General features: G+C 41.2%; 7 protein-coding genes across 14 annotated transcripts; 2 read left to right on the top strand and 5 right to left on the bottom strand.

The window, feature by feature from the left end:
* Positions 1–5: 5 nt before the first annotated feature.
* On the bottom strand, positions 6–2,572 carry Ints14 (integrator complex subunit 14). Its single transcript, XM_076423219.1, has 3 exons — positions 1,650–2,572; positions 423–1,550; positions 6–233 (listed from the first exon to the last, which is right to left on the bottom strand). Exons 1-3 carry the CDS (start codon positions 1,974–1,976, stop codon positions 6–8), a joined length of 1,683 nt encoding a protein of 560 aa, XP_076279334.1. The 5' UTR covers positions 1,977–2,572.
* A 2,784-nt stretch (positions 2,573–5,356) lies between these two features.
* LOC143208926 (lysosomal phospholipase A and acyltransferase) lies at positions 5,357–8,400 on the top strand. 2 transcript variants are annotated; one of them, XM_076423902.1, is made up of 8 exons: positions 5,357–5,662; positions 5,802–5,972; positions 6,051–6,193; positions 6,427–6,661; positions 6,726–6,953; positions 7,267–7,438; positions 7,529–7,651; positions 7,724–8,400. In XM_076423902.1, the coding sequence occupies exons 2-8, from the start codon at positions 5,870–5,872 to the stop codon at positions 7,941–7,943; spliced, it is 1,224 nt and encodes a 407-aa protein (XP_076280017.1). In that variant the 5' UTR covers positions 5,357–5,662; positions 5,802–5,869; the 3' UTR covers positions 7,944–8,400. The 2 variants fall into 2 exon arrangements, with proteins under 2 accessions (XP_076280017.1, XP_076280016.1); XM_076423901.1 differs by having other exon boundaries at positions 5,783–5,972.
* A 102-nt stretch (positions 8,401–8,502) lies between these two features.
* LOC143208925 (TBC1 domain family member 20) lies at positions 8,503–11,573 on the bottom strand. Of its 2 annotated transcripts, XM_076423900.1 has the most exons (6): positions 11,503–11,573; positions 10,740–10,939; positions 10,065–10,308; positions 9,770–9,973; positions 9,479–9,698; positions 8,503–9,393 (listed from the first exon to the last, which is right to left on the bottom strand). In XM_076423900.1, exons 1-6 carry the CDS (start codon positions 11,556–11,558, stop codon positions 9,088–9,090), a joined length of 1,230 nt encoding a protein of 409 aa, XP_076280015.1. In that variant the 5' UTR covers positions 11,559–11,573; the 3' UTR covers positions 8,503–9,087. The 2 variants fall into 2 exon arrangements, with proteins under 2 accessions (XP_076280015.1, XP_076280014.1); XM_076423899.1 differs by lacking the exon at positions 11,503–11,573 and having other exon boundaries at positions 10,740–11,461.
* A 402-nt stretch (positions 11,574–11,975) lies between these two features.
* Positions 11,976–17,306, bottom strand: LOC143208922 (integrin alpha-9). Of its 5 annotated transcripts, XM_076423879.1 has the most exons (19): positions 16,855–17,306; positions 16,515–16,764; positions 16,056–16,194; positions 15,889–15,953; positions 15,667–15,793; positions 15,497–15,582; positions 15,238–15,429; positions 15,036–15,141; positions 14,753–14,942; positions 14,475–14,656; positions 14,288–14,406; positions 13,993–14,207; positions 13,497–13,886; positions 13,198–13,402; positions 12,766–13,135; positions 12,577–12,673; positions 12,368–12,497; positions 12,244–12,285; positions 11,976–12,169 (listed from the first exon to the last, which is right to left on the bottom strand). In XM_076423879.1, the coding sequence occupies exons 1-19, from the start codon at positions 16,998–17,000 to the stop codon at positions 12,107–12,109; spliced, it is 3,114 nt and encodes a 1,037-aa protein (XP_076279994.1). In that variant the 5' UTR covers positions 17,001–17,306; the 3' UTR covers positions 11,976–12,106. The 5 variants fall into 5 exon arrangements, with proteins under 5 accessions (XP_076279994.1, XP_076279993.1, XP_076279997.1 ...); XM_076423878.1 differs by having other exon boundaries at positions 15,497–15,793; XM_076423882.1 differs by lacking the exon at positions 16,855–17,306 and having other exon boundaries at positions 15,497–15,793; positions 16,174–16,194; positions 16,515–16,653.
* Positions 17,000–19,158, bottom strand: LOC143208545 (metalloendopeptidase OMA1, mitochondrial-like). The gene is made up of 7 exons (XM_076423001.1): positions 19,023–19,158; positions 18,792–18,931; positions 18,301–18,468; positions 18,122–18,229; positions 17,819–18,019; positions 17,542–17,721; positions 17,000–17,017 (listed from the first exon to the last, which is right to left on the bottom strand). The coding sequence occupies exons 1-7, from the start codon at positions 19,156–19,158 to the stop codon at positions 17,000–17,002; spliced, it is 951 nt and encodes a 316-aa protein (XP_076279116.1).
* LOC143208927 (uncharacterized) lies at positions 17,777–21,408 on the top strand. Its single transcript, XM_076423903.1, has 4 exons — positions 17,777–19,368; positions 20,660–20,768; positions 21,069–21,175; positions 21,268–21,408. Exons 1-4 carry the CDS (start codon positions 19,222–19,224, stop codon positions 21,310–21,312), a joined length of 408 nt encoding a protein of 135 aa, XP_076280018.1. The 5' UTR covers positions 17,777–19,221; the 3' UTR covers positions 21,313–21,408.
* LOC143208921 (uncharacterized) lies at positions 19,365–26,788 on the bottom strand. Of its 2 annotated transcripts, none has more exons than XM_076423876.1 (4): positions 21,029–26,788; positions 20,088–20,385; positions 19,927–20,008; positions 19,365–19,837 (listed from the first exon to the last, which is right to left on the bottom strand). In XM_076423876.1, exon 1 carries the CDS (start codon positions 26,786–26,788, stop codon positions 21,620–21,622), a length of 5,169 nt encoding a protein of 1,722 aa, XP_076279991.1. In that variant the 3' UTR covers positions 19,365–19,837; positions 19,927–20,008; positions 20,088–20,385; positions 21,029–21,619. The 2 variants fall into 2 exon arrangements, with proteins under 2 accessions (XP_076279991.1, XP_076279992.1); XM_076423877.1 differs by having other exon boundaries at positions 19,365–19,825.
* Positions 26,789–26,909: the final 121 nt, after the last annotated feature.

Genomic DNA, 26,909 nt, shown 5'->3' with positions numbered 1-26,909 from the left:
CTTCTCTACGATCCTCCGTGTTGGAACCTTGTACGTTCAGGCGGTATGTTATATCTAAGTTCGAGGAACTCGGGTTTTCTAATCATAGAAGCAACATGCCCCATCTGGATTGTACAATCAGGATTTAAATTTGGAGGCAATAGCGTGCATTCTCTTTCCAAAATGCATGCCAGTCCTTCCAAAAGTTCCACGAATCCCATAGATGCAGCAGCTCTACGCAATCTATTCACTTCCTATAACAGAATACAAGCATTGAAAACCATAGTTTTCGCGCAAACATTGTTCAACAAATTTCATCTGTTTCTCTTCATATTTCGCTGATTCGAAAAAACTACCTTTCAAGGTGTGTCAGAATCGAAAAATGTCGGATTCAGTATGTACCCAACATTTTCGGGTTCTTGCCACACACACTATGTAGTTACCTTATAAAAGTTTTGCGTCTTCTCCGGTAATTTTCTTGCATGCCTCAAAATTTTCTGAATGTCGGATTGCAATCCGACTTGACGTATCCAAGAAGGTGCGTTCTGTGTGTAACTTCGTTTCTCGTTTGGCCTAACGGGAAACGAACTAGCAGCGTTGCCTTTGGCTGGATCGACTGGTCCTAAATTATTGAAGCATCCTAACCACGGTACAACATCTATACCTGGTTCTAATACCGTCAACATTAAATTTGATTTCTTTTTTGTGTCAGCCCAAGAATATATGAAGCCGTACCACTCGTTGCTTAACAAACAGAGCGCTACCATATTTTCCACCTTTAACGCTCCGTGTAATAGCACGCAAAATGATGGTATTTTTCCTTCGTCTCCGTTTATCTCTTCTGTATCCGAATCTTCTTCCAGGGATATGCCTTGCATACTTGGACTTTTTTCCGTGGCTAACGGCAAAACTAAATGCCTGGATATCGCGCTGGGACTACCAACATCGGCTACAGATATAAATCCACAGATTTCTATGGTCTTGGATATCATCAAACCGGATACTAATTCAAAATCTGTTTTTTTTGTATAAGGCATAGGTGCAGGCGATAGAAGAATGCAAGAACCTAAATTGCCACATTTTAAATATCCTTGGAAAGAAATATAATTGGTTTCTGCTAGCTTCTGGAAACATGTTGTAACCGATTGCTTCGAGAGTGGCGATTCTGGGACAAGTACTACGCTATCGCCACCAGCTAATTCGACTAGCCTTTGATACAGCGGTAGACCCGTGTGTAGACCAGCATCTTGTTGTGGTCCGATGCATACAATACTCAATTTTCCTGGATACGGAAAGGGTAACGGAAATGGATTTACATCTCTCGTTATATTTAAAGAGTTCAGAGAATCGCCCAAAGACATTGGACCGACTCCGGGATTACCATCCGTGATTAGAACAACTTGACAGGCTGTGGTATTGCCCCATTCCGCCATGATAACATTGTTAACGCCGTGGAGAGCGGTCTCGATGCAAGTCTTGTCGCATTCTTCTATATTTTGTAGTTTCGCGCGTATACTATCGTAGTCGCGAGTAAACGGACAAATAACTTCGTACAAAGACGAAAACACAACCTAAAAATCAGACACCACACACACACTCGATGCAACAAATTCAAAATAACAATGGTGTAATTGTAGTATATATATATGATGTGTGATGCGTGCACTTACTAACGATACAAATTCCAGCTTCGAATTCACTTGTAAATAGTGTAATAAAGCGGTTATTCCGTGTATAGCTAGATGATGTCTTGTCAACTGTTCATTTTGATTATTCTCACAAGATACATTCCCTAATATTGGACGTCTCATTGACAGTGACACATCCAATGCTATAACTGTTGGCATTTTTGATTTTCGAATTCGGACCAGGGGGTCCAAGCCATGTAATGGGAATAGTTTAACCAGTAAGTTGCGTATCCCGAATGTCAGGCGGCGTTGGTGTCGCTGCAGTTTTTGCGTGCGTGTGCCTATCGCGCCAAAAGCTACGAGAGTCATTCTTTGCGATACATATACCAAAATTTTCGACGGTTTTATAAGATCGTCGGTGGGCCAATCAGCTAAAAAGTTGGACTACCAAGCGGTAGACCGAGGTTCGAATCCTGGTCGGGTAAACAGTTTTTTTTCCAACCGTCTACCGCTTTATATCTATATATACTGTCATTAGTTCCGTCCCAGATCACAGAGAGCGCTGAAATACTGGTCACATTTTTAACACGCCAGCTTGGACCCCCTGATTCGGACATTCACTTCTATTTACTTACATATAAATATATACTCGCATATGCTTTTGAAAAGTAAATACTTTGTTTATTCGTCAACTTGAACCAGCGTTAACCTTAAAGAAACTTTTAGGTAAATCGCGTTTTCTACGTTCTGAAATGATGTATTAAAATTCACTTCTAAATACACATTTTTCCTTATTCATTTCCATTAATATGCTACAATTTTATTTTATTATTTCAATCTTATTTACTTCTTTCTTATTCTCCTCATATATGCGCGTATTTAAATACTTGTCACAACCTTCGATACATTATTACATAAATAAATACATCAAACACCACTCGTCGTGCGTTACCTTTTTATACTAAGGGTTTTTACTAAAAATATGCTGAGAGTGCTGAGCAGTGCTGACAAGGGGAGCCCAGGGTAGTCGGAATCCGGATTTTCGTGAAACTTGCAGTATTTGAAGATGACATATCCAAGTTTAATTTAGCAAAGCAGTAGCGCGCGCTTCTCAAGATTTCCCGAGAAAATGGCATTTGAAAATTCGGTTTACGCGTTCATAAGGAGTTCGCGTTAAGCTATGAACATGAAGCGCAGTGGCCGAGGGCGCTGCGAGAAAGACTGGTAATCAGTAGGTCGCTGGTTCGAGTCTTGCTGCCGACATTTTTTTTTTAATCTTTTTTCAGTTTTAATCCTAATGAAATCTGCCATTAAACAATTATTTTTTAAATAGAAAATGCATGTTTTTTATTTGTGGGTATTGAAAAAAATCGAACATAAAAATAATACAGTGTTATATTTACTGGATCTAGGGCACTTCGTCGAAAGACATTTCGTCGAAAGACATTTCGTCGAAGACATTTCGTCGAATGGACATTTGGTCGAATGGACATTTCGACGAAAGGACAGTTGGTCGAATGGACATTTGGTCGAATTGACAGTTCGTCGAATGGATAATTCGTCGAAGTGACATTTCGTCGATGAGACATTTCGTCGATTGGACATTTCGTCGAAGAGACATTTCGTCGAAAATACATTTCGTCCACTTTCTTGACCCAAGTTTTTGTTTTAATTTTTTGTTTTGTTTTTGGTTTTGGTTTTGGTTTTGGTTGCCCAAACCCCCCTATATTGGAAAAGGAAAAAGTTGTTCAAAATGTCCATATCTATATCATATATAAATTTTATCAAAATCGGAGAGGGTGGTGCTTTTGTAAATAATTACCGAAACCTTCTTTTTAAAAACACTGGGTGCGTGTTAAGCACTGGGTGGGTGTGTGTGGTGTCAGGCTGGCCCTTTCCACCCCCCCCCCCCCGTGTTTTCTCTCTGACACCACACACACCCACCCAGTGCTTAACACGCACCCACTGTTTCTAAATTATACTCTAGATTCTTACGTATTTTCACGTGCTGATTACAAATATGATAGTGAAAATTGGTGCAAATGTTAATTTCTTAACGGAAACCTTCTTTTTAAAAATACTGGGTGCGTGTTAAGCACTGGGTGTGTGTGTGTGGTGTCAGAGAGAAAACAGGGGGGGGTGGAAAGGGCCAGCCTGACAACCAAACCAAACCAAAACCAAAACCAAAATCAAAATCAAAACCAAAACCAAAACCAAAACCAAAACCAAAACCAAAACCAAAACCAAAACCAAAACCAAAACCAAAACCAAAACCAAAACCAAAACCAAAACCAAAACCAAAACCAAAACTAAAACTAAAACCAAAACCAAAACTTGGGTCAAGAAATGTCCCTTCGACGAAATGTCCCATCGACGAAATGTCCCTTCGACGAAATGTCACTTCGACGAAATGTCCATTCGACGAACTGTCCTTTCGACGAAATGTCCATTGTACCAAATGTCCATTCGACCAACTGTCCTTTCGACGAAATGTCCATTCGACGAAATGACTTCGACGAAATGTCCGAATTCGATTTTCGACGAAATGTCCTTCGACGAAATGTCCGGATCCCATATTTACTTTATTATTGCTCATTCTTTATTAATAAAAAAAATTACGTGTTAGTATGACACGACCCAGAATGATACTCATCGTAAAAGCATGGGAAACAATAATTTTTTCGGCATCTAGCACACACTATAAACGGAGCGTTTGTACAGGAGCACGCCGTTTTCAAGAGTTCTATTGGAAAGCACACTTCATTAACATTCATAAAAATTTCTCTGGTATCGCAGAGATTGAATAATTATTTTTATTTTTCAAATAGAATATTATTTTCTATTTATACCTCTCTCGGCAGTGTTGGGTTTTCCGGTTTTCCTTTACCTGGATAAACCGAGTCTGCCTGGATAAATCTTCTTTCGTGTTTGCACAAAGCAATTAAGCAAGGGGTACCAGCATGAGGATGGTAGTAACCGTTGAAGGGACGGGGTAGACTCTTACCTAGGTGAGGCGCGAGGTCAACCCAGGTAAATCCCAAAAACAGACGTCGCGCTTGGTTTTATTACAGCCAATTATTGTTTCCCATGCTTTTACGATGAGTATCATTCTGGGTCGTGTCATACTAACACGTAATTTTTTTTATTAATAAAGAATGAGCAATAATAAAGTAAATATAACACTGTATTATTTTTATGTTCGATTTTTTTCAATACCCACAAATAAAAAACATGCATTTTCTATTTAAAAAATAATTGTTTAATGGCAGATTTCATAAATTTTAGGATTAAAACTGAAAAAAGATTAAAAAAAAAATGTCGGCAGCAAGACTCGAACCAGCGACCTACTGATTACCAGTCTTTCTCGCAGCGCCCTCGGCCACTGCGCTTCATGTTCATAGCTTAACGCGAACTCCTTATGAACGCGTAAACCGAATTTTCAAATGCCATTTTCTCGGGAAATCTTGAGAAGCGCGCGCTACTGCTTTGCTAAATTAAACTTGGATATGTCATCTTCAAATACTGCAAGTTTCACGAAAATCCGGATTCCGACTACCCTGGGCTCCCCTTGTCAGCACTGCATTTACATAGTTTATAAACATTTAGAAAACATTGATCATACACTGTATATATATATACATATATATACATATATATACAATATGCGTATATGCATGTATATATATATATTTATTTTATGTAGTATGTATCGCTAATACTATATATATCCATGATCGCTAAATACAAATGTACATATTTAGTATGTAAATACTATTGTACTGCTACAAAATATAAACATATAGGAGAATAAATAGATGTCCAGTAATCATCCATTTTCCAATAAAGTCGACAATATCGGTGGGCGTGATGAGATATCGCTTATCATGAATGCGATATGGCTGCAATTAAGTAATTGTTTCATTAGAAACAAATAAATAAGTGATTCAGTGTTCAATAATGTAGTCGTATGTATTTAGTCTCTCGCAGTCTCTCGTTCGACACGGTAACACGAATGCGTCATCAGCTGATTGCGTACTATGTAAATATACAAAAAGGTCCGAATAACAAACATTTATTGTGATAGGTTTTCGATGTGTTCCTCGCGTAGACTTGTGATTCCGTTCTAACGTAATCGAAATTGTTCGTTTAATTATATAAACTGTAATCTATTTAAGGGTTACGATTTCATTAAAGGTTAAATGTTTAATATCTAAATACATATATATATATATATTTATATATATAGTCCTTTTTGGAATACCATGCGCTTGTGTTTGTTCGTCTGTGCAATAATATCCTTCTATTACGTTTCACCGGTGAAATTGTGGCATGTCAAAAACAAACAAATATCTCCAGTCTTATTCGGTAACTATATATATTTTTTTCATAATAATTCGATAATTCCAACAATTACGTGTTTTAACACGATGGTTGTATAAATAGTTCCAGGTGATGGAGGCAGCCAAGTCGAAGCTAAACTCAATAAAACCACCGTAGTACATTACATTTGTCAGAAAACGTCGAATGATTATTTTAATATCTGGTTGAACTTGGAATTACTTGTACCGCTGGTTATAGATTGTTGGGTAAATTATTTCAACAGGACCGTTAAGCGGGTAGTATCGTTTCCAGGTTTGCGTGGATGCGGGATGTACCTTTTCGTTTCTTGATAATGTATGCAACAGGCTTTTTCAGTAGTAGTGTTTTCGACTGCCGCAACCTCTCGCGATCCTGGAAACGAGACTACCCCATTAAGAAACATTTGATATACCAAACATCTTTGTTCGTGGTTTAGCCAAGACAGAATTATCGATTTCAGATTGATAATATGAAGTTAATTTACGATAATGTAACTAGAACGACAAGAAATTCAGACGGCGTCGATATACATGTACCAGGCTGGGGTGATCCCTTTGTCGTTGAATATTTGGACCCGACTAAAGCTTCTCCTGGATCTTATTTTAAAGATATCGGTAACATGTTAGTTGCCGAGCTTGGATACGTTAGAAATAATTCTGTACGAGGAGCACCTTACGATTTCAGGAAAGGCCCCAGTATGTATTTAATCGAGAGAATGCTTATCGAAACGAATTCAATGTAATTAGGAATTTCTTTTAGGTGAGAACGAAGAATTTTTCACGAAACTGAAAGCTTTAGTTGAAGAAACATATGCTGCAAACCAGAAAACCCCTGTAACATTGTTAGCACACAGCATGGGTGGACCGATGACACTTATTTTCTTACAACGTCAAAATCAAGCATGGAAAGACAAATACATTAGTTCTTTTATTACGCTTTCAGCTGCCTGGGGTGGATCCGTGAAAGCCCTTAAAGTTTTTGCTATTGGTAACTCTAGTATAAATAGCGAAAAATATTCAACTTTAGATGATTTTCGTAACGCTTTATCTACCAGCGTTTATTCCCTCATTTTCGAAAGTCTATGGCATACTACGACGGTCTAAGGGTGTTTTAATATAGATAATCATTTTGTCATGGGATTATTCTGTAAAATGTAAAAGAAGATTTTTCAGCTTCCTTTTGGTACAGCACATATATTTGTGGAAAAGCATAGGCTTCTGGTAGATTAAGTGTTACGAATAAAATGTTTATATATTAAATGTTAAAATTTATAGTTCTAATTGTTACGTGTAAATTATAGGGGATGACTTGGGTGCGTATCTTCTTCGTCAAAGTACCTTAAAAGATCAACAAATAACTAGTCCTAGTTTGGGTTGGTTGTTACCGTCAAAATTGTTTTGGAAAGACACAGAAGTGTTGGTGGAATCGAATGAGAAAAACTACACATTGTCCACGCTAAAAGATTATCTAATGTAAATCAAGTCTCTGATGCGTACAATTTTTTCAGTGTTCTGTTTTGCTAGTATAAATAACAACGATTCTGTTCCTTTTTCTATATATAGAGACATAAACGTTCCTAATGGATGGGAATTCAGGAAAGATAATGAAAAGTACCAATTGGACTTCACTGCTCCAGGGGTTGAATTGCATTGCCTGTATGGAACTGGAATCGATACAGTACAAAAGTACGTAATTCGATGATTTTGCGCGTAACAAGCTTTGTTCTTGTAACATTTTATCACATAAATTACTTCTAGATTATATTATAAGCCCGGCACATCCATACAAGGCATTCCTCAATTACTACCTGGCGATGGCGACGGTACTGTGAATCTAAGAAGTTTGGAAGCTTGCAAAAACTGGCAGGGTAAACAAAAACAGAAAGTTTATACCCAAGGTTTTCCTGGTGTAGATCATATGAACATTCTCAGAAACCCAAACGTTTTAAGTTATATTAAAACTGTTTTAAAAGTATGAGAGTACTAGCCAATTAATAGTGCCTCTAGATTATTACTACCTAGACGTCGAGCGTCACTTGATCTCGAACGATAGAATAATCAAGTGATTTTTTCGCTTCCAACTGTGTGTATATGTATGCGTAATATTTTCTATTAATTGAAATCTACTGTATGTACCTCGAAATATTGCTCCAAATCCTATTTCTTGCCGGATTAAGAGCAACCAGTTATACATGGATGTGTAGCTAATCCAAATACCATTCTTTTATATTTATTCTAACAATGCTGTAAACATGACACGGCACACGAAAGATACGTTTACTTTTTACAGCTATTTCCATAATTTTTTCTTTGGTTCTTCTACATTCTACATTTTACTAGTATCAGCGTGTCAGGTACAAATGTATTAAACATACTCTCTTTACTACATATGTATGTAACTTATCCGTTTAATGCAATATAGTTTATATAAAATATTTACAATGGTGTTTTTTAAAAAGCCAATGATCTCTGCAAACCTTATTAATATCATATTAAATGAAAGATTCGCGAGTAAAGGTGTATAAGAATAACTTAAATTGAAAAATTAAGATCTTTTATTTTAATATCTGTCTTGCTGTTGTAGATTTCTTTTTGTTTGCGAGTTTAAATAAATACACCCATACAGTTTCATCACAGATCGTGTGTGTGAAGACATGTAATTACAATCTAATCCACAAATATATAGTTATCGTATTCATAATCTCTTTTTATATCTCAAAAAATATACTTATTTCAGAAATATTATTTTCCCATAAGTAGTATACTCACATTCTGTGGCTGTATAAATATTTTTTTATTTTCATTTTTAACACAGCGAACGCGTGCATGAAAAATTGATTCTCAGGTTCGAAAAAGAAAACAGCGTAAAGACAGCACCGGAATGCTCTGCTCGACGACATATTTGTCCGCGCGCGGTTTACGTAAAAAGAAGAGAGAAAAAAAAGAGAAACAAAGAAAAAGTTTTCTGTTATTATCGTGAAATATATTATGTGTGTCGATCAATTTATATAGTATGCTATATTGTTCCTCGAGTGAACGGTGTACGAATGCAATGAAATACTGTTCGGAAAAAATGCGCACACGATATTTTCTGAAATAATGAGGATTTCCAGTTTCATATGTCAGTTGAGTCCAGAAGAAGTTTTCAGATAGGCGTATAATCCTAGAGCCAAAATCGTTACCACGGTGATAGTCTTGTAATTTCTAATGCGATACGGTATTCGCGGCGTTGACTTTACAATTCTAAGCTGACGTTGTTTCTCTCTTTCCTGACGACTCGCTTCCGCTCTCGTCTTCCACTCTTGCTCCTTGCACTTTCTCTTTCGATCGTATTCTCTAACATCGTTGGTTATAGATTCGGGAGGGTACTTGCGATATAAAGTTTTTGCTTCGACTAAGAGAGCTTCGAACGGTAAATCATCCGGCAACTACAAATAATAATTATTTTTATGAACCGTAGGTTCTCGAACGGAATTTCGTCATTGAAACAACGAAATTTCAAACGATACTCACTTTACACAACACTTGATGCGTATGACCCATGTCGGGAGTAGTATTAAAAATTTCTGTCGCTCTATGCGCTACGATTACGGTACTTAAATAGAGAGGCATCAATGGAGGACTGCCAAGAAAGTAATCGAATAATCTGTGTAACAATCTCCTATTCTCCGCATACTTGTGTGCATACCATGTTGTATACTCGGCCAATGCAAAGTGTGGAAATAATTCTACACTACGATAAAAGATATAGATGCATTAATAAATGCGATCGTTCTACGCTCGAAGATCCGTTATCGTACTAACTTCTCCAGGTGTTCCAATAAGGAGGGATGCACTCTCTCCAGCAGAGCGAATATAAAAAATAATTCTTGATTCACTTTTTCCATTGTTCTTTCCATAAATCTTTCCAGAAATTCTAACGAGATAGCCTCAAGCACGTTTAATGCCTTCTCTAAGCCCATGACGATTAAAACGGTTGCAGCTATGTCATTGTATCCCTGGTAGTAACTAAGTACGCATTATTTGATTTTATATCGATCGTATATCTATAGACGGTGTCTGTCTAACATGCAATCGGACAGCATTAAAAGGTACTAACTTTAACGTAGAATGCCTGTGAAGTACCCAACATATTAATTGCGCCAATTGCTCGTGAAAAGATTCTATTTCCGGTTCGGTAGCATTTTGAGAAATGTGACTACCGCTACGGGCAACATCCTTTAGTATTTGTTGATAGACGTCGTTAGGTACACAATCCTGTATCGTTTTCAATCCGTTTACAGGTAAACTATTTTCTTCAGACAATCTTAGAAGCTTTGGCCACAGTACCCTTCTTATATCATCTATAGATCATCTTCATCATTTCAAGATTTAATTACCAGCTACAAAACAGTATTTTCAATAAGGAACCTGTAAGCCTAAGTTGAGCACAGTATCGTTCAATATAAGACGATGGCTTGGAACGACTTTTGACGTATCGCGAATCAGGATACTTACTCGACTTGTCATTGTCTTATATCTATATATATATATATATATATATATATATATATATATATATATATATATATCAAATGAAAACTGTATACTCTAGGCAGAATATTGGTGTACAATTTTGTTCAACTAATTTATCCGGCAAAAGCGAAAGCGAAAGCAAAACACATATTGGTATGTATGTATTTAGATTCAACAAGAATTATACATTTCTATAAGATCCTTTACACACACGGTGGTTCCTTGTTGATAATAATATATGATCGTGTTAATAAAATACCATTTACAAGACCCTCGCTACTGCAACCGAGTAGTCGGAGTTCTCCTAACGTCAAGTCAGGATTAACAATGCTTCCTCGAATAACTTTGATCTTGATACGTTCCCTATCGGTCAGGGGGACTATATCACCAAAATCACCATCCGATAAACTGCTATCGTCTTTGCAACTGAACATCCCGTTTTGTTTACCTACTGACAAACTAAAGTCCGCGATATCAGGTATTCGTGGTATAACGCTATTATACCATGCCCTCGTTGAATCGGACATTCTTACAAGAGCTAGTACACCGCTCTCGGAATCCACGATTTTATCTACCGTCTGGTCCAAGTTCACTCCACTTTCAATTACAACATTTCTTCGTCTGACTTTCAGGTTATGCTCTTCGGTAGTAGTAGGTACTGACATTTTCGTAGATGCTTCTCTGTCACTCAAATTATCCAAAGACATTTCGTCTTCTTCGATCTCCATTCTTCTTGACATAACGCGGATTCATGCCAATAATTTATCGATCCGTATCATAGCACAACAAATTTACAAAAGACTCCCGGAATTTACGATCGAACGACAGCGACAGCAAGCGACAGTCACTGACAGTCTGTCAAGAACATGACGGGTCCACTCCGATTCACGCATGATGCGCATACACTGTATAGTGTAGTATAGGAGTCTCTATGCATACACTATACAGTGTATGCGCATCATGCGTGAATCGGAATGCACCCGACATCAACATGACATGCATCGAACAATACTGAACAATACCTAACACAGTTTTCGGAATCGAATAGTTGTTTTTTCTTGACGTGGCATTTCGCCATAGACAAGATACAGGATACAAGAGGGAGCTACCCAATAGTATATATATCAGTGATCTCGGCAGAGTAGACAACGGTGCGTGGCGACGACGGTGCGTCAGAGTGGGGGGTCGAGTTGGCTGAGCGAGCGGAGGGGAAAAAACCCACGACGCGTGATTCTGGCATCACTGCGCGTTACTACCGTGCGAACTTAATCTTTTTTACTAATTGATTTCTGAAAATATAACGCAAATATAACGGAAAATGCGTAAATGCGAAAATGCGTATTTAAGATCGCTTTGAAAGAATTGTAATATACGAGTACGTGTTAAGAATAGGTTTTTGCAGTTTTTGCGCCTAGTTTCGTCGGGTAAAAAGAGAGGAATGCTCGAACATAATGCAAACTGTAAATACACATGACAAGTGAATATTAACTAGAATAAATCTTTGCATACATAAATTTGGGTTTTTCGTATAGAGAACATTTATTGAAGATACATATAATGTAAATAAAAAGGTAAAGAAGCATTATCAAGTAAGCATTATCAGTTTTCTTTTACCGTATCCTCATTCTAAATGTCATTGGTTGTCGGTTTAATTGTAGCGGCGCTTACCTCGATTTCTTCTTCCGGGATCTAAAGATAATAATAATAATAATATACGCGTATAAATTAGAATTTAAATATGTAAAACATGATGCTGTACTTACTTCGTTATTCGTTTGTTTGCCTTTTCTCTTAAAGAAACCCAACTGTAATTGTAGAAAATAGTATTAGTAATCATTAGAATATATTGTGATAATATATATATGAAAAATTAAAAAAATGTTATACCATACTTAAAACCGCAACGACAATGATTAATAATACTAGCCCCACCGACACAGAAGCTATAACTATCCATAATTTCAATTCCGTCCTTTTCGGAGCGTTATAAAACATTGTTACAAGCTCCATTGTGGATCTACAAAGATCTTTATTGTTATTTAGGCGAAAATAGGCTTACTATAGAATTAGATCGCGGGGGATTACTGCGTACTTACTTCGTTCCGTTAACGGGAACCCTCGCAGCTGGTTTTAGTATTTCTACTGTGGTTTCAGTGGCAAACTTCAAAGCAGCTTTGTCGATTGCGAGAGCATCTAAACGTGTTTAAACGAAAAAGAACATTGAATTGATATATCTAATCAGATTTCTTTCAGAAGTACAGTGCGTAAAATAGAAAAAATGATACCTTTCAGTTTTTCGACATTTAAGACTACTTTGATCGACACTTTTCCAATGTCTTGCAACGTCTTCAATGCGTTCAAGTTGCATACGATAGTTGTACAATACACACCAAGAGTTGAACAATTCATATACAGAAGATCGTTAATAATGCTTTCGTTCTGAAATTCCAATATATCGTCAAACTGAAAACTCGTTTCGTTCGTACTTCTTTTAATTTTCAAGTAGTCGACGGTCTGTCGCATTTTGTTTGTTTCAGCAGCGTACGTATTAAATTGATCTAGTGACGGTTCTCTTCTCACATCGGTCAGTTCGTTATTACAATCTAGTAAACTGTCTTCCGAGGAACATTCAAACAGTTGTCCCAACACATGTATCTGATGAAATGTATTCTTCTCTGAATCGTTTGTATTTATTGGAAAACAATTCGCTGTCTTACCTGGGGTTTGTATATGCGAATCAGAGGATCCGAGTTGTTGGTAATAGCTACCGGTACTTTAATAATGAGTCGTGCGGTGTCTATAGGTGTTGCGCCGAGTTTGTACACTTGGTAAGTGTGTTGGAAACTGATATTGGAATTGAAATTGGAATTGGAAGCAGCATCCGTAATGGCGGACAAGTAATATGCTTCTGCGTTTGCTTTCCTAAAGGAGAAAAGTGTTCCACACCAAATACAATTCGATACGGTTCGATAGAAAGAATGCTACATATATCTACATATATGTAAAAGTTACGAACCCGTTCAAAGATAGAGAAACTTGGTTGATTAAGTTAAGAGTTTTCGTTATATTCTGCATCCCTTCGTTTTTACTGCGGGTTGTAAATGTTATGGAAAAATTTAACTTGTGATCGTGTATCGAGTGATAAATTAGATTTTTCATGTCAAGATCTAAAGTAATATTCTTTTCTTCTCCTCTCCATAAAGGGTTACCCACTCCACAGGCTACTAATAAATTTGTTTTCGAACTGTCGTCTTCCAATTGACAAGAAGGTAAAATGCTACGCAGCTGTATGCCATTTGGAATAGCGAACCGAAGCATAGCGAGATAAGCCGGTTCTCCGTGATTCTTCAAATTGACTTTTAACTTTACATCGGTCGAACCGCCGATCACCCACGTATTATTGTCGCTAAAAAGAGAAGAAAACTTGCGTGATTAGGTTTGAATATATGTGTAGTCTGACAGAGAGCTGGGAGTATGAGAATCGATTATTTATAATAATTTATTATATCTACCGAACACTGTCGAACTTTGCTGCGACAGATATGTTAGAGGTGCAAACCGTGTCTGGCCCGCAGTCGATATTAAAAGTAAGAAAGGTTTGAGCAACATTCAATTTATTATTTCTTCTTTCCACAGGACAGAATGCGCAGAAGCGTTTAGATGTGTTGTTTATGAAATCATGCCTCGCAAGAATATAGATTGGCTTGATAAAGTCTCTTATGTTCGTCTGTAAATTAGGTCTCATTAATGAAAATAGAATTAAACTGGTGTAAAACAACAGTGGCAGAGAAATTTAATAACGATTACCGAGACGTTGACTGGCACTCTAAAGCACGGGATCGAAAAATTGGAAGACTCTATGTTTACAATTTCGGTAGTTTGCTTGTATTGTTCGTCTATGGTAAGCGTGATCTTAGATTTTACACCTGAAGATTAATTCTATACTTGATTAAATTGTATATACTATTAAATCATATTAATTCTATCTACTTGCCTCGTAAATTTTCTATGTTATGTCCACTATACCGTAGGCACATATTAATTGAAAAGTGTCTAGCATCTCGCTCTAAAACATTTGGCGCAACGCTAATTGCAAGTTCCGTTTTGATCACCGGTTTACTACGAAGCAGAAAAGCGTGACCCGATTTGTATGCTCCTACTGGAATGTCCAAATATCTATAAGTAGGTACAAATCAATCATTTTTGTTTACTTTGTAAATAGAGAGTACACTATATACTGATAAGAAATAACTGTGATATGTATGTACAAACCCGTTTCCATCAACGTCAACCGGTTTCGACGTCGAGAACCCGAATCTGTGAATTTTGCGTTGAACATTGGATTGAATTATAGGCGGTGTAATTCGTTGTGACGGTTGCAGCTTCTGTTTTTTTAGATCCGAACCACCGTTGTATATGTATATCACTCCAGAGTCTTCCCAAGGTGCCCCCACAATGATATCTGCAACAAATAATAAATAAAGAATAAATTCCGGTGAAAACTGATACTGAGAACTGAGATATCACGTTTTCCACCATCCGTCCGAAAGCTCACCGTCAAATCCGTCGGCATCTAAGTCACCGCTGGATATCGCGTATCCAAAATGACCACCTTCCACAGTTCCTTCGAGGGATATTGAATTCTTCTCTTCGAATTGGCCCTTTATATGAAAATGAAAAAGGGCAAGCCCAATATATATAAAATATGAATTGAATACCCGTTACACGTTACACAAAACATTACATGTAAATCTCACCTTGGAACTGCCGAAGTAGCAATACACTTTGCCATTATCTTGTCCCCAATAGGGTGCTCCAACGATAAGATCATCCAAGCCATCGTTGTTCACGTCACCCACAGCTAAGCTTGCTCCAAAAAACTCACCCGTACTGTTACCTTGTAACCTGGCCACGATGGACGAGTTCGCTGTTGCGTCAAGTATTGCTACCTGTGATAAAAGCATCCATACAAAACAGCAGATGTCACATAAGGATTGAATATCTGTTTTAACTTACTTGCCCTACGTAATGCCAGCCAGGCGCACCACCGACATAAAGTAACCGATTCTTTTTAAAAAAATTGCCAGACTCGACGCTATACCCTGAAGCGTGCTGTTCATGTAAATGCGTTTCTTCGAGGAAGGAAATATACGCAGACTCGAAACAATAATAATGAAGAACCTTACCAAATTGAGATAACTCGTCGGCTGACGGTAATTCAATTGAGAGTCTTGATTCATTCTGCACTATCTCTACACTGCCGCAAATGTCATTTACAGGCTTTCCTATAATACGTTTCTTGCTTTCATCTTGCTGAAAGTGATTCAAACGGTGTTTTTATGCCTTCTTTATGCATTTCTTCTCTTGTGTCAATTACATTCTACATATTGTATATATGTAATACATACCGTTGCCGAAGCATAGTGAATGGAGAACCCACACAATGGGTTGTACCAAATCTTTGATTGAAAATCTAAACGAGAAAAAGGAAACGGTTATTTGCTGCATTATATATATGTATGTACGTAGTATACACACATATCGCGGTATTTGCCAATAATCTGGGATACTCAACTATGAAATTCAAGATTATCATACTCGATGGAGAGTAAATTCGAAGAAATCTTTCCGCTATAACACATTCCGTGCATGGTATCGGAATAGTTATTGCTAGAGGGAATGAAAATACTTACGACAGTCCGTGGTGCGCATACCTGAAATTAATGAATTATTCCTTCCATTGGAATAACACGTACGCTATGTATTAAGGGCGTAGTCTCGTTTCCATAATTGCAAGGGTGCGGGATGCGCCTTCTCATTTCTCGATAATGCATGCATGCGATGGGCTTTTTCAGTAGTCGCAAAAGTGCTAGATAAAAGATCAATCTACATAGGCTGCAGTAAAAAAAGCCCATCGCATGCATTATCGAGAAACGAGAAAAAAGAAAAGGCGGAAAAGCGCGGAGAAGCCACACCCTTGCTTGCAATCCTGGAAACGAGTCTACCCCCGTTGAGCGCGTAACAATAATCTTACTGTTAATACTCCGTTTGATCTGTCTATCGACATGGCACTCCCAAACCAGCCACTTTGCTTTTTAATCAGTATATTCAGACCAAGTTGGCTTATGTGTCCTTTTTCATCCCCAATTTCCTTGGGTCTTATCTCCGCACACTGTCCATTAGGTTTTAAATCACAGCGATAGACGACTCCCTGTTCGCTCGGTTGCTTAATGTTTTGACTGGCAGGCGAATAACGACCTCCCTTCGGTGCACCAGTGAACAACCTTCCATAGTTGCATATATCGTAGAAAATTAAAAATATAGTTCGGATAATACTATGTATTTTAGAAAAACGATCAGACAATGGATGTTACCAGGAATCACCGCTGACAGAGTCGTGGTACAAATAGACTGTGTAACCCAAGTACATGTTTTCAGATGAGTATATGTTGAACCAAGAGTTTGTGTCTACGTTGTATCCGCACGCTAGTGTGACGAATAAGAGGATGAGGAACGGCATCACCCTGCGATCTTTGACTGCGAAGCGAAATCGAAATGCTTACGCTCCTCCGCACAAAGAATCATAATGTGCCAGAAACGCTTCACTGAACGAGCAGGAAGACAGGCGATAAAGTCGACGTCATGAGAAATTATCTATATTGCATTTCTTAACGCGATGACTAACGAATTATTCATCTGGTCAGACCCGTATCCTGGCGTTACAAATTGTATAAATACATATCGACAACCGGACCACGAGCACGAGCTTTTATTTTTTTCTCTTTCTATTAATGCGTATACGCGTAGAAGATCTATGATCTATCTACATTAGAAATACACTGAAATTCCTTGCTTGCGACGGTAGCGTTCTTCGAGATCTTTCAGGTATCGGGGCAGTTTCTTCCGTGGATCCGTTAGCGGCAAAGCAGGGCACTGAGAGAGAGAGAGAGAGAGAGAGAGAGAGAGAGAGAGAGAGAGAGAGAGAGAGAGAGAGAGAGATTAAAATAGAATGGATTTTCCATTTGATAGTGTTTGGGAAAGAACAAGTATATCATCGTTACCTCAGCTTGATCTCGCAATTTCAACGCTTCTGGTAATTGACAAGTGAGCTTCCGTTGTCTACTGATGTGATCAGGATGAGTCATTAAAGCCGGTATAACATAGTCCTTTACCTTTGTAAGTTCTTCGTATTTGTCCATAAGCTCCCAGAAAAGTAAAACCTCCCTCAAGTCGATACAACTCTGGATACAACATATATGAAGCAGTGAAACACGAACGCAACATTTCCAAGTACAGTAAGATATGTAAGGTATTTATTTAGAGAAAGAAGTCGCATACTCGTGCAGATAATTGAAATCCGACTTTGTCAGCTTCAGTTTCTAGTCGCCTTTTGTATGGGTACGTGACAAGAATGTTATGCAAAAAAACACTTCCTAGTTGAAGCATCAGTGCTGTCCATCTCGAGAAAATTGCCCAAACGAGAAACAGAGGTACAGCATACATCATTTCCTCTAGTACCTTGTGGGAAAATAGCTCTGCCTAAAATGAAATGGGCGTTAAATATATAAACTATATACTCCTCCTCCTAAAGATTTCACAATTATTCTCTCTTAATTGTATCTTCTAATAAGAATATCTTGCCATATGTAAGAGTAAAACGTGAGACATTTCATGAGCCAATATAAACGTTAGTTGATCGTCGTTCTGAATTACATCGAATATACCAGAAAACACAAAAACATTTCCACCCTAAAACATTAAAAACATTACATAGAATATAGAACAAAACTTGATCTGTTCGTACGAATAATTATACATACCGAAAAAACCATAGCATTAGGAAGCGATACGTTCACTACATTGACAGTCCATTCTGTACGTTCGAAGATGTTTTTATTAGCTCTCCCTATATTATTTATGACTGTTCTAAGCCTCGCGTACATAGGATCACTCGCTGGTATCAATTCATTCTTATACTTTTCTAATAACTATATATATAAATCGATTGTTACGTAAAACCGTTTCGTTAGATATTTGCGATATTATCACTGATATTAGACTAGACTAGACTGCGGATCTTTATGCATTTATAGTTGAAAATAAGGGCGACTGCAGCCTAGCCATTGATCTTTTATCTAAATAGCGCTTTTGGCTACTTATTCAAATTACATGCAATCTTGCAAACGAGTCTACCCCATTAAGGAAAGAAATATGATATTCAATTTAGTTTCTATTTCTTGCAATCTATGTAGAGAATTTTTATTTTATTTTGCATAAAGATCGCCACAGTCTACCGATTACGATTACATACTGCTTTAAAAATAGTATGTCCAAGCGCAGCTTGCTCATCTTTACTAAACATTATAAAACGTCGTCGTTTCTCTATTGGATCTTTTTCTAAATGTGTCAAGTAATAAGATAATAAAGTTAAATAAAAAGCGCTCAGTGAACCTAAAAAGACAAATATTATATTCAAATAATTTTTAAAGATTTAAAGATTAAAGATTACAATGACAGATCGTATATTATTCTAATTATCTACCATAAAATATGTTTCTTCTTTCTTGGTACCATCTTTTGTGTTCCTCTTGTTTCTCTGGTGTTAAGGATAACCACCAACGTCTCCCGTAAAACCCGCTGACCACAGCACCAAACTGAATAGCGCTGCATGCCATCATTATGCCTATAGCCGACAAATGACCAGTTTGCGTCGTATGAAAATTTGCTCTCCAAAGCTTTGAATGTTGCCATTTTTGCTCTGGCTCTTTGGATCGAGGGAACGATACGCCAGGGAAAATTCCACACGAAAGATTTCTTGCATTGCAGATTACGGTTGCAAAGGTAACGTGGTGGTGGTGGAAGCGTTTAAGATATATCGTCCGTATAAGGTATAACATATTTATATATTTCTTTCATACAAGCGATTATCTTTACATGAAACGAGTGTTATTGTAACAGTCCGAACAAAACAATCATTTTAGTTCTACAATCGAAAACAACTATACTTAGTAAAATGTGATTGCTTTTTAGTAAACGTTCTCGCGTTCAATTTATACAACTCTTAACTTACTTCACACATGATTTACAAACGCTGATAATATCAACAAGCAAAATCCCAATTTTGTGTACTGAAACATTATGCTTCCTGCTACACCATATTTTAGCGCAGTGTGGAACATTCGTTTAGTGAAGAATATCGTTATAAGATGTAACCAGACGGGTCGTACTCGTATCCTCTGCTGGTTGCCCACCGATGTTACAGGCGTATATTGGAACTTTTCGTTACTCGAGTTAGGATTTAAAGCCGTATCCATTCGTTCCATGTAAAGACCAGGAATACTAAAACTGCGCGATAGGCTGTTAAAAATAGTCAAAATATTAAATAGTTTTGTATGTGCATGCATTGCAAATGTAGAATATATGTATATATATGTATATATACTCACAATATTTCTCTTGCAATAATTTTACTCGATCCTGTGATACAGATTACAGATCTCTCATTATTCGGTAGCAAGGCGATTGCAACTGTTGAAAAGAATAAAACTTGGGTTGAAACGCTATTATTTAGGGTTACACAATAGAATTTCTTTGTATCTTTACTCACCTCGTATCGCGCACTCCTACAAAATCCCAGGCATGCTGGATACGCATGGGAACGTAAAAAATACGTTGTATCTTTACCGAAAGAAAAAAAAAGAAATCGTCAGTGTGATTCGACGTCGAATGTTTTTCGTAAAGATATTAGAGCCAAAGTGAGCCAAAGCCCGTGTTGATGTATCAGCTGACATATGTCAAAGGCAGCCGCATCGCTTTTTCGTCTATATTTCTCCGACAGTCGGTATTTTTAGGCGCTTCTTTCAGAATAACTGCGCACCTAATGCATCGTTCCTACACGATATCGCCTAACAATGCATCAAAATATGAAAAGATTTATTCCTACATCGGTTGATCAAACTATAAATTTACTTTATAGAATACGAACACGTATTTATTTAGAGCTATTCGAACAAATAACCAAACAGGTTACAAAACACGTTATAAATACATATATGTACTGACAATGAGTTAAAACCACGGTTAAAACGTTAAATTATGCCTAATAAACGATTTCGATATTTCGATTCGATAATAGGTATATATCATAAAGTAAGAGTAATAGGAGATCTATCTGTACAGTTTGGAAGTGGCGACAAAACTTGTTCCCGTATTGGGGAGGTACGCCAAATGGAATGGCATGAACAGAGAATGTCAGTGTCAAAAACGTGTCAAACGATGAAACGGAAAGGTTAGAAATATATGGTTTATGTTATGACAGGACGTGCAAATACGCAAAATTTGAAGAAAAAGAATGTTATAAATTTTTTAAAAAGATTTTCAAAATCTGATTATTTTTGTAGAATAAAGAGGTGGTATCTTATAATATAATTAAAAGTAGTTGTAATAAAGTAGTTTTCTTATAATGTAATTAAAAGTACAATAAGTTTTTACACATAATAGGATTTGTTTCTTTTACAACTATTTATATTATGTATAAATATTACATACTATAGCATCCTTTAATATTGTTGCTTCTTTTTCCCTACAGCAATATACATACATGTATTCATATTGATTTCAAATTTGTTGAATACAAAATTATATCTATATGTCCGTGTTGGGGATCGGAATCGGGGATTAGTGAGAAAACAGCGGGTGAGCGTCAATCACTGTACACCTGTTTGTCACACACACACATGTAATAACTAGATACACTCTGTTACATAAGACTGTTGAATTATTTGTAGATAGGCGCGGAGAATGAGAATTATCTAGCGGTGAACGGTTCGTAGCCACGTCTCGAAGAGTGGCTGTTGAAGCACAATGTTCTAACGAGCGATGTATATGTCTACGTTTGATCCGCGGAGGTCGTCGACTGGGTCACCAGAGCCGATCCGCCGGTGCTTAGCCGAGAATCACCTGTTCGGCGGATCGCAGGGAGGGGGGCCGCGCGGATGACGTGACGTCGGATCCACGCGACTAGGTGACGGCGGTGACGCGGATCGGCCGAACGTTGATCGGCCGGAACATTACTCCCCCCCTTGCCGAAACGCAGTTCGGCAATAAGACGCGGAGTCGTTGCCCTTGAGTGAGGCTGGATTACGAGTCAGTCGTAGTGGCGTCGACCGGCAGTCGACACAATTTCGTGATTGGCCGTTTTAATACTGTCGTCGCGGTTCGAACCGTGACGACGCGGGTGATGTTGTCCTTGCCCGGATGCAGCTCCGTTACGCGCGCTAGAGGCCATCTTGCCGGGGGTGTCCGTTCGTCTCGGACGAGAACCAGATCTCCGATTCGGACTGGGGGTGACTTCGTTTGCCACTTGGGCGCAGTGAGGAACTGTTGCATGTACTCCCGAGACCATCGCGACCAGAAATGGTCGATCAGCTGCCTCAGTAGTTGCCAGCGTGACAATCGTGAACGCGGAGTATCGGTGAGGTCCGGTTCAGGGATGACGTTTAGTGCATCGCCGATGAGGAAGTGACCCGGTGTGAGTGCGGCGAGATCGGAAGGGTCGTCGGACAGTGGGCAGAGTGGCCGGGAGTTCAACGAGGCTGCGATCTGTGCAAACAGTGTCGCGTATTCCTCGAATGTCAGTGGAGATTCTCCGATTACGCGGCGCATGTGAAATTTAGTTGACTTTACTGCGGCTTCCCATTTTCCACCGAAGTGTGGAGCGGAGGGAGGATTGAATATCCACTGCGTTCCCAGGTTCGCGAGACTGTCTGCTATGAATTGTGCTTCTTGCGACGCGCGCGTGAACATTCGTCGAAGTTCGGCATTCGCCCCGATGAAGTTTGTGCCGCAGTCGCTCGACAATGTACGGCAGATGCCGCGCCGCCCGGTGAAGCGCTTATAAGCGGCTATAAATGCGTCTGCGGTGTAGTCTGATGCGAACTCAAGGTGGACTGCCCCGGTGGCCATACAAACAAACAACGCGAGGTATCCTTTAAGAACCTTGGCTCCTCGGCCACGCATAGTTCGCCAGTGAAATGGGCCGGCGTAGTCGACGCCGGTGTTTACAAATGCCCGGGCGGTAATGACGCGGCGCGACGGGAGCTGCCCCATGAGCTGCGTACATTGGCGAGCGGAGTGGCGAGTGCAAATAACGCAACGCTTTATGAACGCTCGCACCGGTTGTCGCCCGCCGACGATCCAATACGATTGTCGTATCGTCGCGAGGGTGAGTTGTGGGCCGGCGTGCAAGGTGTGCAGATGCGCTTTGGCGATGACGAGCGAGGTGAACTTCGAGGACCGCGGCAGAATGACCGGGTGTTTCTGGTCAGCATCAAGAAGTGAGTGCTGCAATCGTCCTCCCACGCGCAAGATGCCGTTCGCGTCCGCAAAGGGCATCAGGTGTACGAGAGGGCTTGACTTGGGCATGTCGGTGCCGTGAGTGATTGCTAGAAGTTCGGGAGTGAAGTGCTCCTTCTGAGTTTGCCGAATCCAAAATTGACGCGCCTTTTCGATCTCTGAGACGGATAATGGATCTGAAGGTCCGCGGTCCGCTCGTTTCACCTTCAGTCGGCTCGCTGCTCGAAGACACAGAGCCGTTACGCGGACTAACCTGGTGATTGAAGAGAATCGTTCGATTAGATTCCAAGACTGTGTTGTCGCGGAGTGAGACGTGTACAATTTTTCCGGTCGCTTCTCGATGTCGATGCGGGGATCCGGAGACAGGGTTTCAGCGGGCCATGCTGGAGAGAAGTCTCGCAGCCACGCGGGCCCCCGCCACCAAATGGAATCGAGCAATGACTGTGGAGACACGCCGCGAGATGCTAAGTCCGCCGGGTTGCAGGTCCCGGGAACGTGGTGCCAGTAGGCTTGTGGTACGAGTTCCTGAATGTCCGCTACGCGATTTCTAACGAAGTCCTTCCATTTGGAGGGGGGGCTGCGAATCCACGCGAGAGCGACGGCCGAATCGGTCCACATGTGTATCGGCACTCGCTCGATGTCAAGAGTTTTACGGACGTGCGCAATTTGTTTCGCGAGCAAAAGAGCGGCCAACAGTTCCAGACGCGGAATAGTTATTGGTTTCAGGGGTGCCACTTTGGACTTAGCGGAGACCAGTGTGACGCGGAATGTGTCATCGTCGTTTCGGATTCGGAGATAGATGACGATGCCCATCGCACGTGTGGATGCATCGGCGAATCCGTGAATTTCGATCCCGCGGTTGGGGTCGAGCGGTCCGACCCACCGATCTAGGGTTAAGTTGTGAATCTCCGCTAAGTCGGTGCAGAATTGTTCCCATCGAGGTGCGAAATCAGTAGGGAGCGTCTCGTCCCAACCCGTTTTTTGTGTCCATAATTCTTGCATGAGTAACTTTCCCCGCACCGTGACTGGCGCGAGCCATCCCAACGGGTCGAACAATTGGGAAATGGTCGATAATACTCCCCGCTTCGAGCCGTGCGCGTGTGTGGGAACCTTAAAGGAGAACGAGAAAGTATCGGACGCTGTGTTCCACGAGAGGCCGAGGGCACGGTGCGGGGCATCGACGGACATTGGCTTTTCTCCGCACGATTCCGGCCTTCGTTCTTCCGCAGGAAGTAATTCAGCGCAGTTCGCGACCCATTTTTTAAGCGCGAATCCACCCGCTCCCAGGAGGCGCTTGAGTTGCTGGATCTTTTCCTGAGCAGAGTGCGCACAGTCTGCGCCTGATAGCACGTCATCCACGTACGTTTCCCGCAAGAGAATGTCCTTCGCGCGCGGAAAGTTGTCGCCTTCGTCGATGGCTAGTTGCTGCATGCATCGTAACGCGAGGAACGGCGCGCACGCGAGGCCGTAGGTGACGGTGGTGAGCGCGAATTCCTGAACTGGATGCGAGGGCTCGGAACGCCAGACGATTCGCTGGAACGTCTGATCGTCTTCATGTACGCGAATCTGTCGGTACATCTTCTCAACGTCTGCTGCGAACGCGAATTGAAATCGGCGCCAGCGGAGAATAACGTCGGACAAATCAACTTGTAATTTCGGACCGATGTGCAGACAGTCGTTGAGGGATGTACCGGACGACGAACGGTGCGATCCGTTGAATACGACGCGTATTTTCGATTCTCGTAGGACTCCGTGGTGCGGCAGTACGAAGGACGCGGGTTTCGTTTGAGAGTCGCGGTCGGATACGATACGCATGTGACCGAGCCGTTCGTATTCGTCGAGGAATTCGTTGTATTTGGTTTTGAATTCGGGGCGCGACGCGAGGACCTTTTCGTTCCGAAATAGGATTTGCAGCGCTGCCGTTCGCGAGTCCCCGAGCTCGCAGGGGATTTTTGCGAATGGCAATCGCACGATGTACCGCCCGGTGTTATCGCGTGAATGAGTTTGAATGAAATGATTCTCACATTCCCGCTCGGAGTCAGTGAGCGTTGTTTTGATCTGATTGCTCGGCTCCTCCTGGACCCAAAATTTCTGGATGAGATCGTATAGGTCCTGGTCGACGCCACATTGAAAGCTGGACGCCCCGACGAATGCAGCTGTAGTGACTGTAGAGGCAGCTGGACCGGACCGGATCCAACCCAGCTTGGTGAGCTGGGCGACTGGAGCGTTATCGTCCCCTCGTCTGATGTCCGGCTGAATGATGCTGCTGTATACATCGACGCCGATCACGATGTCGATCGGCTGCGCATCGAGGTAGGAAGGGTCGGCCAACCTCAACCCTTGGAGATGAGTCCAGTTTGCGTGTGGAGTGGCTACGGTGGGGGCATAATGCGTTAATTGAGGTAAGATAAACGCTTTGACCTTGCAGGTGTACGTCTCTGTACGCGAGGACATGGCGACAATGGAGACCCCCCGAGTCGTCACGGTGTGACCGGCTCCGATCCCGTAAATGGGGAGACTGGCCTGCAGCCGTGGAAGGCGTAGCCGTTGGCACAAGGACTCGGTGATGAAGGACACCTCGGATCCTTGATCCAGCAGGACCCGAGCCTGACAGCGTTCCCCGGTGGCGGCAACGACATCGACGAGAGCGGTTGCTAGCAGTATCGGACGGTGCAGCGAGACCTTGGGCAAGACGGGAGTGACGTGATGTGAGGCTGCGGATGCCGACTCGCCTGTCGGTGCTGATTCCGCGGACGATGACTTGGAGGCAGCGTCGGAGACGTCGTGCAGCGATGTATGATGAGGGGACGTGCACTTTAGGCATCGCTTGCTGCTGCGGCAGGCCTCCAATGGATGATTTCCCAAGCAGTTGTAACACCGTCGCTGCTGCCTGATGAACTGCTTGCGTTCGGCTGTGCTCTTGGAGAGAAATCGAGGGCAACTTCCGACGTAGTGCGGTGCGGTGCACAGGATGCACCGGGATTTAAATGTGGCGGTCGCGTGCGAGTACGTGTTGACCGCTCGCGGCTTCTGCGGGATCGCACCAGATTTTGCATTGTCCACCGTGGAGAGTGCGCGTATACGGCTCTGGATGAACTTATCGAGGACGGCGTATTCTGGGTAGTCCGTTTGATCCGCGATGAGGAGCTCCCACGCTTTCAGCGTCTCCGGATCCAACCGTCGAGAGACCCAGAAAATGACGAACGGCCCCCAGTGTTGTACTTGACAGTTGAGGACCTCGAGCGCACCGAGGATTTGCTTCACTGTCCCGCGAACTCTTTTCAATTCCGTCGCAGATTCCGATTTCGCCGGGGCTAACGAATACAGTGTGTCGAGCAGGTTGTCGACCAAGATGCGTGTATTCTCATATTGCCCGACGATGATTTCCCACGCTCGTTCGAACTGATCGCCGTCAACTGGTATATTTCGGATCAGATCGAGCGCTTCGCCGCTGAGGCTCCGGAGAAGATAATGAAACTTCTCGGTTTCGTCGAGGCCCGCGTTGTTTAAGACTAGTGATGTGAACAGTGATTTGAACAGCGGCCAGTCCTTGAATTCCCCGGAGAAGTCGGGGACGTCGATCCGTCTGAGCTTTGCTGAGGTGGTCGTGTGACCGCGGGCGCTGGTCTCTCCGGTAGAGGCGGATCCGCGTGGCGATAGGTCCTTCAACATGTCGCAGAGGGTGGCCTGAGTGTCGACGACGATAGCCTCACACTGCTCACACAGATTTTCGGTGAAATATTCATGTTGAAGGAGCTCGGCGGTGCATAGGTCTTGCAGCTGTGCGTGGTTTGCCAGGAAGTCATCCCAATTTCGCTGAAGAACGTCTAACCGGGCCTGGATGTACGACTCCGTAATGTTGGCCATACCCTTCTTTTTTGTGTTGACTATAGTGCGGCTGATGCGCCCATGTAGGTCCAGTTGGCGAGTGACAAGCGAGACAGCTGTAGTCATTTCGAATTTTGAACGAGCTCGTTGACGTTGAACGACCGCGGGGTCGCGATGTAATCGCGCGACACAAACACTAAACACGCGAGCGGTCGCCGACGGTTAACGCACCGATTCAAATGTACCG

The sequence above is a fragment of the Lasioglossum baleicum genome, chromosome 5, assembly GCF_051020765.1.
Source record: "Lasioglossum baleicum chromosome 5, iyLasBale1, whole genome shotgun sequence".
NCBI lineage: Eukaryota > Metazoa > Arthropoda > Insecta > Hymenoptera > Halictidae > Lasioglossum > Lasioglossum baleicum.
The sequence above is the reverse complement of the archived record's forward strand: the minus strand, read 5'-3'. Positions and strand labels throughout refer to the sequence as shown.